Genomic DNA, 13870 nt, shown 5'->3' on the forward strand with positions numbered 1-13870 from the left:
GACCATTTATAAAAACAGGAAGAGCAGCTAACTACAGTAAGCATAAGCTATTTCTGGAAGAGGATGTCTGCAAGTAACAAAGAGCTGTCAAACTCTAACAGGTCCACAGTGAAATGAAATAAGTTGAAATAATTGCAATTAAAAAGCTATGTCAATGCAGAGAAACTTCACGTTTTACTTCTACGTTCCCACCTGCTGCGACCCCTGCTGATGCTGCAGACAATCACACTCCACGCTTTAAGTTTCCCTCCACGTCGCTGGTGTCGGTGCTGGGAAGGCATCCAAAGCCACAATACATTTCTGCTATGGAACATTTGTTTCCTTTCAGGGGGGCACAGGGCCCCAACATGCTCCTTCTACATTTTTCTGTCCTGCCACATTGCATGACAGTTTATTTTGGGAAGCGCAGGTTGGCACCTGAGACACAAAGCTGACAAAGCACTAGGTGTCACTTCAATGAGGCCAGTTGGTTCCATGACAATGCCTCTGGCCGTGCAGTCCTACAAGATGGACAACACTGCGCTGAATATCTTGGCAAAGTAGGAAAAGAGGCATCAGCTGTTTGCACAATTTCATCTTCAGAGGGGGATAAAGCGACACGCAGATTCTAAATCTGAGACTGTCGCAGTAGGGGTTCCACCTCAGATTACTGGACATTAATAAAATCTGAACTGCTGTGATGGACTGTTCACCCGCTGAGTGTGTTTCCTTGGCTCCCACCCAATGCCTGCTGGGAATAGATCCAGCACATCCAGCTCCCTAAATAGGAACAAGTGGGTAAGACAATAGCTGGATGAATGAAAATCCAAATGGTTGTGAAAACAACGCACACAAAAGAGGACTGTAGATCTGAGGGAGGGAGGGGGTGGGGGTGGGGGGGTGTTTCAGCACCTTACTTGAGTGACAAATAAGGACCAACTGAGAAATTCTGGGCTGATGTCAATCTTTGAAATAAGCTTAACCAATATCCAACGCCAAGGTCTATTTTTCCCATCTGTCTTTTTTGTTTTTGTTATAAATTTGAAACTTAAAGAAACTTATCATAAAGAAATAATTCTTTCACAGCTGACAACTCATGGTTAAAAACTGGCCAATCAGCTTCAGATATAAATGATTCTCTGGTGATCATATTAACCTATGTCACATCTCCCAGGCACTAATTGGAATCACTCCAGTTGGGAACTGATTTGGATAATGTCTCCAAACTTGCTTTCTCATGATGCTAACTCTGTAAAGTCAGTAATCTGGCAGTGTAGCATTTCCTCTTTCCTCATCTTCATGACTGCCAATCAGTTAACTGGTTCTGAGGTCTTCTCTTTTCTTTCTCTTTTGCCTTACTCTTCTTTAATGTTTATTAGCTCCAACACTGACAGCAATCCTACCGCCAACTCATGTTTTGAATTTGTAATTACAACGTAATGAACAGGATTTGGGGAAAAAAATGGAATGAGGAAATCAGACTTTTAGAAATCTAAACAGCAGTGGGTGCATCTATAGTGGCATGCTAATATTACTAGTAGGCTGTTGTGTTTTACAACTATGGAAACAAACTTACTTGCATGACTTTGTATATTTAAGATTTTTCCATCTACAGGTATTGTGTCAAATCTAAAAATGTTATGTTATACGACCTGGAAGTGCTCGAGGTACAGCATCTGACAACCACATCAGCTAAATTAACATTAGTCCTATATATCCAGATATCAGGAAGTAATGTCAGGAATTATTTTTAAACTGGAATTTTTAAGTGCTCGGTTTACTGCTGATGGATTAACCAGAAATATCCATAACACTATCGGATCATGTAATAATTTTCAACAATTTTAACAGTCCCTAAAATTTAATGATGGTGAATCGTTACATCATCCAGATGTAGTTCTCCTCATTATTTCCTTCCTTTGGTTGAATTACTTTGTCTGTCCTCAAAACTTCCAGTGGAAAAATCACACTGCATGAATAAATACTATTATGTACCAAAGCATCAGAATCACAAGAAGGAAAACATTAAAATTTCCTTAAGTTGCAGCAGCATGAGCCTCAGTCAAGATATAATGTTTTCCATGTTTGCCCCATAGTTACAGTCAGGATATAGATGCTGTTTAATTTTGTTCATATTTCTTATTAATCGCCCCTGTGAACGTTTTTTTATCATAGCTGGTGGAATGACAAAGAGTCGTGCAGCATCAGTGGAATTGTGACCTGCATTAGCTCGGCCAATTATGAGCCTTCACGGGACACTTATTGTTGCTGTGCGAGGCTGATGGTGGAGCTGAAAGAAGAGTCAGCAGATCCGAGTGCCAGTCACTGAAATCAAAGGGAAATTTACGACGCGCACGATAAGCTGAATGGATACTCGGAAAATGCACACGTGACACCTCGGAGTTCAGTTTACTGGTGGTGGGAAATCTAAAATACTACTTTCCAGCAAATGAAGTGCTGTATAAATACACAACTTGAAACGTGCACACATACACACTCCTGACTGAGCAGTGAATGAATATCCTGTTTCCCATAATGCAGTGGTGACTGAGTGCAGATAAGATTACCAACTGCTTCAAAAAGACACACGCGTACAAGAGCCCGCGTGCACGCGCTCATACGCTTGTACTGTAAAGTGACAGAGCAACTGCTTTGCTGTGTTAAATATCAGATGCAAATGAAAAGAGAAAATCTATCATGACTCTAATGTGGCCTGATAGGAGGGGGCGCACTCTTCTCTGAGGAGCCGAGCGGTGTGAGGAGGGTGATGTATGGAGGAGCTGGATGAGAGGTGAAAAGCGTAGCGAGACGGACGGAGGGAGGGGTGGATTTCTGGGAGGGAAGAGAGGAGGTAAGGGAGGGGGGGCAGGCAGTCCTGCCAGACTCCTGAGAGCCCAGGGCAAAAGTGGAATAAATGTTGATTAGTGTTGATTTTGTCCAACGAGCACCCGGCAACTGACAGTGGGACTAAGCTGCAGCGAAAGGGAACCATTAATCTTGGTCTGGTTTAAGTAGTGTATATTAATTTGTGTCATTTCCACTACGTGGAGAGAGGCCTCTCTCTCCCTCTCTCCTTCTTTTCTCCCTCCCTCCAGTGTTTGAAAGCTGTGGCAGTCGAGCCTCCTTCGTGGCGAACATACAGTGGAAGCCTGGAGGTGGCGTCTGCAAGTAGCAGCAGGGGAGAGTGGAGGAAATGAGATTCCAAACACTACATTATGGAAAATGAACTCCTGGGGGGTTGGTATGGCAACCACATTCGAATGTGCCATTGCATGTTCAATTTAACGTGCATAACAAATTTGTAGACTTGATTAAATTCGTAACATATTAAGGAGGCCAGTATAAAAAAAGGCAGAGCAAACCTGCAGGGACTGAGATTGCAAAGAGAGCCTTGATCGAGGTAAATGGCAGAACAGTGATATTTAGGCGCAGGAGTCGACATTCAGGTAAAAGATTGAGGCCCGCGCTCTTTTACAAGTCTGCTTGGATCTCGCCTTCAGTCTGTAATCTCCACACTGGCAGAGCTGCTGGGAGCTAAATGTAATTTTTTCTACAAACTGCATTCCAGTAGCCTTCAGCAGAGAGGAAGAAAATCATTCATCAGTTCAGGAAATTCAAAAATATAAAAACGATGTAGAGCTGCTGCTTCCTTTTCACAAGGATGAGAAGAGAAATGTGTCCTGGAAAAAAATAGATCACTTTCCTTGTACGTGTGATGTCAGTGTTAATTACCAAATCGCAGCACACTAAGATTCCTATAATTAAGCTCCTTAATATGATTAACATGTATCAATTAGGCGACTGACAATTTGCATAACGTATAATGTAACCACATTGTTCTATACTGTAATGGTATTAGCTCGCCATTTACAATGCTGTCACTCGCTGATGATTCTGTGATTACGATTCTGCATCAAATGCAGCACCGAAAAAAAAAGTCTGCCTTATGTTGGTTAATCAAAACACATTTTCCCCAGTCGTCGACATCCTCAGAGCAGAATTAGACTTCAGCTCTTCCTCTCTCTCAGTGGATGATTAAGCAGAGCGATTGGGGAAACAGCTGTGGCGGCGAGCTTGGCATTTCTCTCCTGCTGGATGCTGCTGTATCAGCACGGGGGAGGAAGGATAAGAGGGAGACAAAGGCTGCACGTATCTGCGTCCACCGGGAGACAATCACGAGAGGGGAGGCACGGCCCCGTGACATCCACCTCGACATGTAATACAGTACGCGGAAGGTAATGTGTACTGTTACTACCTGCTGCTTTGCACTTGCAGTGACTCCCAACAAGCCCTACAAACGCTTAATTGCTGCTGTAATGTGGCTATTTCATATATCAAGTCCATGTGTATCAGTTTGGTAACCTGAAAACAGAGCCTTCAGCTAACTCCTTTTTTTTAACAACCTTCTAACATGTAATAGACCAAACCGTCAGTTTATCAGTCAGGTACATATTCAAGAAAACAGTTCATAAACAATTTAATTGTGATTGATCTGTCAATTGCTTCATTTAGTGGACTGAAAGGTGATCACAATTTTCCAAGATTTTTTTCAGATCTCTCTTTTGCGGCAAACTGCAAAGACTCGTCAATTATTTGATTAATCGGCTGATCGAAATGTGTCGAGACCTGTTTAAAGTAATTGTTTGAGTATAAAAAACCAATAAATCGACAACTCTGTTTGCTCGCATGGGAGAATTTACTCCTTTTCTTGTTCTTAAATTACAGTAAATTGAATACTTTTTGACTGATCCCATGAAACTGCATTAAGTCACTGATTTCTAATAAGTCACAAAGCTAACCAATTCATTAATAAAAACAGTCAATAACAAAAGCCATTTAGTGGCAAAAAAGCAAAAGATATTCCTTTTATAAATGGATCCTCACGTCGGACATACTTGTATTGTTGCTTTAAAGGTGATTGATCACATATCAATGCCAGCGGTGATAGATTTTCTGTCATCTTACCAATTTTTAAGTATTGACCAGCGGTTTCAGCACTGCACCAGCTGTATCACGTTTTAAAGGTTACATCATACCCGATCACCTCGAAGGCTGCTTCAAAGCGTTTCGCCAGTGACGTGCAGAGCTGAGCCGAGTTCAGCCTCTAATACAAATAGGCAGATGCCAAGCATCTGAATGGTCTGACAAGTCAATGTAGTGTAGGCTTCCACGCACCTTCCATAATCAGACCTCTGGCTCATTTCATCCTGTCAAACACTGCTCGGCTGCCCTCTATAAAACACCCTATTTTCACCCTTCAAAAAATAACATTACATCACTCGGCTAGTCATTTTTATAAATGGAGGATCCCCTAGGCTTGAAACCTTACACTACACAAACACGGGCCACGAGAAAGCTGGCCTTTTGTTGAGGTTGAGAGGAAAAAAATTAAACAGCGAGTCAGCGCAGCGCATTTACTGAGCAGCTCAGTCAAGGAGTGGTTTTGTTTGACACTGCCAGAGATTTACGATGTTGATGAAGTGTTTACAGAGGTCAAGGCGGCTCATTTTCCAAATCAGTTTGTCAAGCCTTTGCTTATCTAAAGAGGCATTTTCATCAATCATAAAAAAGTAAAGGAGAAGCCCAAGAAAAAAACAGGGCACCTTACAAATACCTGTGATAAAGATACATTAATAGACAAATAAATAGCTCACTTGATATATTCACCTTTGACACCCTGCTAATTTAAAGAAATCGGTTAGTGAGAGGTAAAGATTATATCGTCCAATGGCAGTGGAGTCCAACTGTTACGACATATTTTTGGAAAGTATCTATGTGAAACTACAAGAGCTCAGCGGCACAGCTACGATGAGCACTAACACAGAGAAGCTGTGCTGCTTTTACCTTTGCTCCACATTTGAGATAAATACAGTCATATAATTAATATGCTCTATATATTTTATGCTTTGTCTCCTCTTATTAATGTATGATGCTGCACACGCGCGCGCGCACACACACACAGCATCAGGAAAACAGCATTCCTTTGAAGTAAAATAGACAGCCCAAATATGCCCGGAATGAATCTGGGTAAAGTCAGAGCCGCTGCCTGTCAAAAAAGGAAGAAAAAAAGCAACTAAAAACACTGGTTTAAATAAAGTGTTCCTTCCTCCTCTTTTTCCTCCCTGGTGTCGGTGTTCTATTGTGCTTGTTTATACTGCACAATATTTCTGTTGGCCATCGCTCACTTCTTCCCAGTAAAAATACACAGAGCAGGTCACAAGTTCAGGCCCTAGATCAGCACTGGCATTGTGTCCTGCAGGTGCTGTCAGCGGCTCCAGGGATGGAAAATATACACAAGCAAACAGCAGCTCTGTGGATACACACTGTCTCTGCACTCTGATGGTTACTGAGGACAAAGTTACAGCCGCACACTTGCAGCTCCGAGCAGTTGCTAAAGCTGCGCGCTGAAATATTTAAAAGTGGCTCATACTGATTTAGTAGTAATTTCAATATTGAAATGTGAAGAACATCTAAGCAAAAAGGTGTGCCAAAAAAATGTAGTAAAAAGAACCAAATTTACACTTTACAGTAAACATTGAAGCACCTTTGAACATAAAAGCCAATTCAGCTACTTTGTTTTGCCAGTATAGCCTCAGATTTGTGTAAATGTACATTAAAAAAAATTCTTAACTTCAATTACATTACAATAAAAAAGATATTAAACACTCAGTAATTCCACTACTTTAATTAGATTTCAAAAGAAGGGAAAACCACTAGATGGAGCAACAAGCTACGACTTTTTCACAACACAGCAGAGAAGCCTTTTACAGCTGAAATTCAAAAACTGACCCAAGAAATATTCATTCATAATATCGCTCATCGTGTACAAATGCACACTGCTGGTCTCATCAAGAAAGGCAAATATTATTGAAAGGATTAAGTCAAAAGAGCGGGCACAACCTTTGTATAATGGCGCCTAATCTGTCAGTGACTTGATGTGTTACATGGAAGGAAGTGTTTTTCACACTCCATACTTTATTTACACTAAACTTGACTGCACAGCTGAGGTGTGAGAAAGGAGAAATGCACAGTTACTCTTTGCTGTAGTAATCTCTGAGCTTTATTTCTACTGTGGCATTTAAAGTGTATCCGAATTAGTAGAAACTGCATAAATGTTTCTTTCTAAACTAGAACAAAGCTGACTGGATAAAATGAAAAAAAAAAAACTACAATAACACGACAGGCACCAGATCTCCAGCACACAGCTCCTTATGCTGCACCTTGTATTTATAGGTTACCAGCTGAAAGCGAAAACAAAAGGGAGTGCAGGCAGGAAGGGGTCCAAGTTACTTTGTACTCTCAGAAGAGCCGAACTTTAGATGAACTCCGAGAAGCGCCAGGGAGTAAAACACTATGCATAACTGTGTCACTCCCCTTCGATAAAACCTACCAAGACAACAAAACTGAGAGTGAGCCAGCAGGCTTCAAAAGGCCCCCCTGCTCTCTCCTGAGGCAGTGGCCGATTCAAGATAAACTGCCACGCTTGTGGGGGGGGGGGTGAGCAGCGAGGTGATCTTCAATGAAAGCCTCAATGAAAACATCCATGAAAGCACCAAGCGAGGGTGGGATCACACACACGAGAAACAACACAAACAGCACCAATCACCGCTACCACAAAGGTCAAGTATAAGCAAGTGCAACTTTGGAGACAATGAAACAATATCTTCTCCCCCCCCCTCCCCCCCCTTCCATTTGATGTCATGTACTAATGAGTGGGAAACACAGAAACCCTGACTCTTGCTGCCATGGTTTTGGCAACTCGGTATCTCAACAATGTAAGTTTGCAAGAGTCCTAAAGCACATCGGTGTAAAGACAAGGAAATAAAAGACGAGGTGCACGCTATCAAGCTGAAGTGCACTGAATTCTCTCTGTGCCAATTTCAAAAATGTCACAGGGAGAATGATTTGGAAACATGACTTACGCCTCCTATGTTACGTTATTTCTCTCCTAGCAATTATTCTGCTGACATGCTCTCTCACAACTGCTTTAATAGAGAGACACAATACATAATAGAAAGAGACGTATTCAGCAGACTTGACAGTTAACTCACAAGGGGAGACATCAACGTGCTTGTGACAATTTTTGCTCAATACTCTCTATTATTCCACAATAGCATCAAAAAAGAACCTCATTCATATTTTGACACAATAATTGATAAGGACTGTTGGAGGTAATTGTCCACAGTTCCTATTGTGAAACCGCTAAAACACGCAGACTTTGGCGCTACATGAGGAAACACATGTCTTACATGTCACTGAAATTTATATGGTGAATTGTGTTGTGACTGAATCGAGCCTTCCAACGTGAATTTGAGCCTCAATAGCAAATTAGACTCTGGTGATAAGGAGAGCAGGTACTGTGCCTCTGTGGGTTTTTCAGCTACTTAATAATACAGTGTGTGCACTTTTGAATTCCCTTCACCTGCGTGAGGATATTTGGAGGCAGCGACAGAGCAGTGGTACACACTCCTGCGAAATTAGTATGAACATACCTGTTTTTTCTTTGATTTCACACAAGACATTGAAAAGAGCTGGCTTCATTCTGTGACAGTTCAGAGCGTGTTTCCTGAAACAGAAAAGTGGCTTTATGAGCAAACCACAGCAAGGAAAAGCATAGATTTTATCCTGTGTTAAATTACTGATTAGAAACTACCGATTTAACTAATTTAGCAGTTAAACGCTGCAGAGCAATCACAGGGGAAAAAAGTAAATTATTAACAGCTGTATGTGTACACATGTGCTATAAACCCTTTGATAGTTACCTTTATGTACGCTCCAATATTTACACTAAGAAAATAAAATTATATCATTATAGTTCATCAATTTAAAAAACAAACAAAACAAAAACAAAGATTTTTTTTAATGCATAACTTCATCTTCGCTGAATTTAAGGCGGAACACACAAGATGGGTGAAATCCTGAATTATGTATCACAAGTAAGAAAGTTGCTCTGCATTTGCTGTGAACTGCACAACACTCCAGAGACAGCGCGGGCTGTTACTCGCTTACTCCATTTCATATTTAGAAATAAATGATGAGCTTTATCTGAGTGCACTAATAAAAGCAGCTTGACTGCGCTAAAGTAAAAGTGTTTCAAAAATACCCTCAGTGGGCGACACGTTGGCAATAAACGCCATATTCACACACTTTAATTTTCTGCTGAAGCGCGGCTGTCGAGTTATTTTAATTGGAGCAAAATCGGTTGTGTCGGCTTTTGCACAGAAACGCACCGCCTTTACGTTTCTACTTTCCTCTTCGCCGTAGCGCTCAGGAAATTTGAAAATGTCCGCGCATATATTTAGAATTTGTTTCTTTATTTTTAATTTCACCATCTTTTAATTTTAGTTTTTTTTTATCTACTTTGCCGCCGCCGTCTCTTGACAGCGAACCAGCGTGTGTCCTTTACCTGGCTTGGGCTTCATCCAGACTTTGATCCGTGATGGTCATAATTTGCTGTAAAATGTCTCCAATGTCCTGCTTTCTTCCGTCACCGTCCGTTCCTCCGGTGCCTTCTTGCATATGCTGCGGCAGGCCGGGGTGCCCTGCCATGCCTACCCCCGTGTGAGAGTGCATCAACCTCGGCTGCTCGTCCATCTCTTCTTCTTCTTCTTCTTCTTCTTCTCCCCTCTTATCTAATTCTCTGTGGTACTCTCGCTGCTGAAATCCTGCAAAAATACATAAAAGAAAAAAAGGAGGGAGGGAGGTAAAAAATAAAAATAAAAAAAATCCCGATAACTGCGCCGCACACCCGGGTTTTTCCTCGCTGGAACGGTCAGTGGCGCTCAGGAAAAAAGGGGTTTCGGAGACGAAAGCGGAGAAAGGAGCCCTCCTGCTCTCTGGCTGTCTCTCTCTCCCTCTCTCAGCTGGTCGGGGTTGAATGTGAAATCTGATCTGAACTGCTGCTGCCTTCACTGGAGTAGGATATGCGTAAAAGAGACAGGCAGCTGCTTTCTACTACTAAACATGCGCGTTTTCTTGTAATGTCGCGCAGAGATCCAAACCCCCCTCTCCCTGCTAAATTACCCCCCAAAAAGTGGCTGTGAGAAACACGAAGTGTAGGTTTATTTCACTCACTCCATCCCCTTGCTTTTGTCATGTAAGCTATAGTAGAAGCTGGGCAGGCAGCAACATAGCAAAGAGCATGAGAGTCAGACTCCGCCTACGCGACATGATTGGGAATATACTGTAAGACCATTTAGCCCCACCTTGAGGTGCCTCTCGTGAAACGTCTATCATTGGACTGTAAGAGTGGGATTCAGTGGAGAAGCTGGAAGATGTGGTTGCTGCCTTACAACTAGGGAGACTCTGAGGACCCGCAGTGATGGATAGAGCCTGAACTCCAAATAAATAATAAGAGGTCTGCTTTAGCCTCTCCTTCTGACCTCAACAAGAGCCCCAGCTGGCCCCGTGGAGACCATTTCATCTCCATGCTGTGCCAAGATAAGGGGCACCAATCAAAACTATTGGCCAGCCTTCTCATTTGTTATAAATATTAGATAGATAATGTGCATAAAGATTTACGACTAGAAAAATCCATCTACTGATGAGACGCATTATGAAAAACACCTTTCTGATGTCATTAATATTTCATTTTGATATCAGAAACTGACTTCCCAGTCAGACATGCTTGTTTTGTTGCAGTAGGCACAGCGACTTTGTTCATTCATTTTCAGGTATGTTGCAGGGCTCCGCTTGGCTGACTTTGGCAGGGTCCTCCTAATGTAAGGCGGTGACCCATGTTGCGCAGCCAAGCAGCAAGGCCTGAGTGTGTCTGGCCAGGCTGAAAAGTGCCCTTCAGGCCCAGTGCTGCCTCACTGCTGCTGCTTCCCTCCACCACTGAGAGTCTTTCAGAGGGAAGAGAGAAGAAGGAGGCAGAAGAGGAGGGGCAAAAAGAGCTCCAGAGTGGAACTAAAGTAAGGACAGTGCTGTGCAAATCACTGGCCTGGATGTATACATGTGTGACACACATAAAATGGAGCGTATTTTAATACATAAGAGTGTCTTGGTGTTTTATTACAAGCAGAGTTAAAAGACAGCTACCTGCAAACTCATCTCCACTCTGAATTCAATTCAGCATGAAACATTTCTGCAAATCTTTGCAAACAATGTGCACTTGAGCCAGTGCATTAGTGGACCGACCAACACATTTCATATAATAAAACAAAACCCTGAAGCCTGCATGAATACATTGCATTATCATCAGTATGTTAAAAGTAGTGTTTTCTCAAAATTTAAAAATAAAAAAATTGCATTCAGTGTCAATCACCAAATCGCATTGAGTTCATTCAAATTCATTCTAGATTTTTCTTCATAAAATATTTGCAAAAACACCCTTACTGACCATTTAGGAAAGCATGTGGTGTTCGTATGTCTATCTTTGGTCTTCAGCGGCCTTTTTCAGCCCTTTGACAGCTTTGACAGCTTTATATGTATAGTATAAATAAACATGAATAGCTGCCATCAGCCATTAGTTATGAAGAGGTGGTTTTTGCATTTTGGCTGGTCATCTCAGTTTTTCGGAGCCAGAAATGAACATATTTGAATGAGAAAAGCTATTTTTATTTTTTTACTTTTCCCCAAAATCTATTTTTTAAAAAGGATTTTCTCCTGAAAGTTATATATATGTCTTCCACTATCTTTGCTGTGCCGACTGCAGCCATGTGTGTATTCTTAACTTTCAGTCAAAGTAGCCACAACCATAATAATTCATAACGTAAAAGGACAGTACACCCTCCAGTGGAATTTATATAATATTCCTCAGGTTCGTAGTGCTGTGTATACATCTATACTGTTTGATTCGACCTGGCCAGTTTTGGATTTATCTGCTGCCTCTACTTCATATAATGGAATTATAGTTCTAACAAATAAAAACCTAAAAAACAATGTCTCTCCAAAAGTCATGATGTGTGCCAAAAAAACCAAAAAAAAGTGTACATTGTGTAGTCAGTTATACACATATTTATTTACACTCTATATCTAAGCATTTTGAAATAAGGATGCATATTACTGACTTGTTTATTATATATTTATTTTTTGGAGCCAGCCGTAAGTGGCTATTTGAGGAACAGCAGTTTGTGGCATCACATGTTGGTTTCAATTTTCAGCCCTGGCGTTTGCTGTGCGTACATGCACAGCTTGTACAGCTGTGTGTGTGTGTGCATGAGACCAAACAAAACTGGAATTTATGTAAAAATACACTGGCCCCATAGTGCTACTAGTAATCAAAAACTAAATTTGGCTCCTTTTAAATATTCACTACAAAATATCCACAAATCAGGACTGGAATTAAAACACACTCACACACAAACTATAGATAATCAGATAATACTTAAACTCAGACAGTCACAATTGATAGGACAGCTTGATTCAAAGTGCCTATTCAGAACACACCCATTTAACTGAACAACACAGTTTTAGCTCTGGCAGACAGCTGTGGACTTGTGTAGGAGACCATGGATAATAAAAAGAAGCTGAATGAGAAAATAGGTCTTCGGGGCATTTTAATGTTAATTTATTTTTGAAATGCCACCACATGTAAATGCATCATGCTGGAAATTTGAAAGCCTGATAAGTGATGGATGTAATAAAATTGTCTATTTTATTCATCTTATTAAGGCTGTTTCATCGTAAAACACTTCCTGAATGATATGAAACTATTTAAAAATCATCAGGCTGCAAATTTTTCTCCCTCTCAAATCAAAATATACAAAGTGGAATGCACCCATTGGAATTCCTTTGTACAACCATTAGCATATTTGAGCTTGAGGTGTAGTGGCAGTGACATCTCAGACTCTCTTCCAAAGCCTCAGGTGGAGCTGCAGTGCAATCCTGGAGCTAGGAGCTCTCCCTGTAGGAGCTCCCTTGAAGCACCAGCTATGTAAATTGGGAGCAGAATATGTATGATGGATAATAGTACGTGTGGTAAGTTTCCTTGCCATCTGCTCAGTAGTAGAATAATGAGAATACCTGAGGGGGTCTCTGTTACACCAACATCCATATGACTCCCCAACATCTGCTAAGTTATGTTAGCAGGGCATTTAGAAATCTAAATATATGCTGATACTTTCAGGCTACATGGCAAAGCAAACAAATCACAGAGCTGGCAGTGATCTTCTTCCATTTATTGCCAAGCTGACACACGATCAGCTACACACTAGTGATGAAACAGGAAATGCTAATAGATGTCCTGTAAAATGCTTAATTTTCAGCAGAGATGTAAGCAGTGTATTATGGAGTGCTGAGCCGAATGAATGAATTTTTCCATACCAGAGTGCCATCGACCCTAGTGGGATTCTGTGAAGCCATCACAGCTATTAAAAGTAACAAAGGCAGACTCTAACAGTGGTGGCAAATGTAACGCTCAGGTGTAGGACATGACAGCAGCTTCAGCTCTGACACCTCTGCTCTGCAGATCCTCAGGAGCACCAGCAAAGGACAAAACCGGACATAAAATGTCTTGACCGTGGAACCTCAGTCCAATAGTTGGTTCATAAAGTATCCTCAGCCTTTGGATTTTGCACAGTTTATATAATAATGAATAGACTGCCTGTTAATCTAAATTCAGTAAATCAAAAAGAGATAGTGGGTCTTCCCATATGGAAAAGATATATATAAATCTTATAAAGTTTTTATCTGTCTTGTATGAAACTTGTATGAAAAGCATACAAGAGTGAAAACACATATAAGATCCCTTGAAAAATTATACAATGAAACTTGTATGTTTTGTATACTTACTAAAAAAATATATGAAAGTAATGAGAAAGTGGCCACTTTCATGAGTAAATCATATATGTTTTTACTATTTCTTTTCCATATGGGTTGCGCCATTTCTGTAAATCAACTAGAAATCAAAAACTGAAATTATTCATATACAAACATATCAATTCAGTCA

General features: G+C 40.9%; 1 protein-coding gene across 3 annotated transcripts in view; it reads right to left on the reverse strand.

Annotated features, from left to right (window-relative positions):
• The window catches only part of LOC308393553 (pre-B-cell leukemia transcription factor 1), a 63602-nt gene extending 53506 nt beyond the window's left edge, over positions 1-10096 (reverse strand). For all 3 annotated transcript variants that reach the window (XM_080877412.1, XM_080877413.1, XM_080877411.1), the window contains exons 1-2: positions 9386-10096; positions 8472-8545 (exon numbers count right to left, since the gene is read on the reverse strand). In XM_080877412.1, coding sequence (XP_080733538.1) covers positions 8472-8545; positions 9386-9573 — 262 coding nt within the window. In that variant the 5' untranslated portion in view covers positions 9574-10096. The remainder of the gene's footprint in view (positions 1-8471; positions 8546-9385) is intronic.
• Positions 10097-13870: the final 3774 nt, after the last annotated feature.

The sequence above is a fragment of the Rhamphochromis sp. 'chilingali' genome, assembly GCF_963969265.1.
Source record: "Rhamphochromis sp. 'chilingali' genome assembly, chromosome: 3".
Classification (NCBI taxonomy): Eukaryota; Metazoa; Chordata; class Actinopteri; order Cichliformes; family Cichlidae; genus Rhamphochromis; species Rhamphochromis sp. 'chilingali'.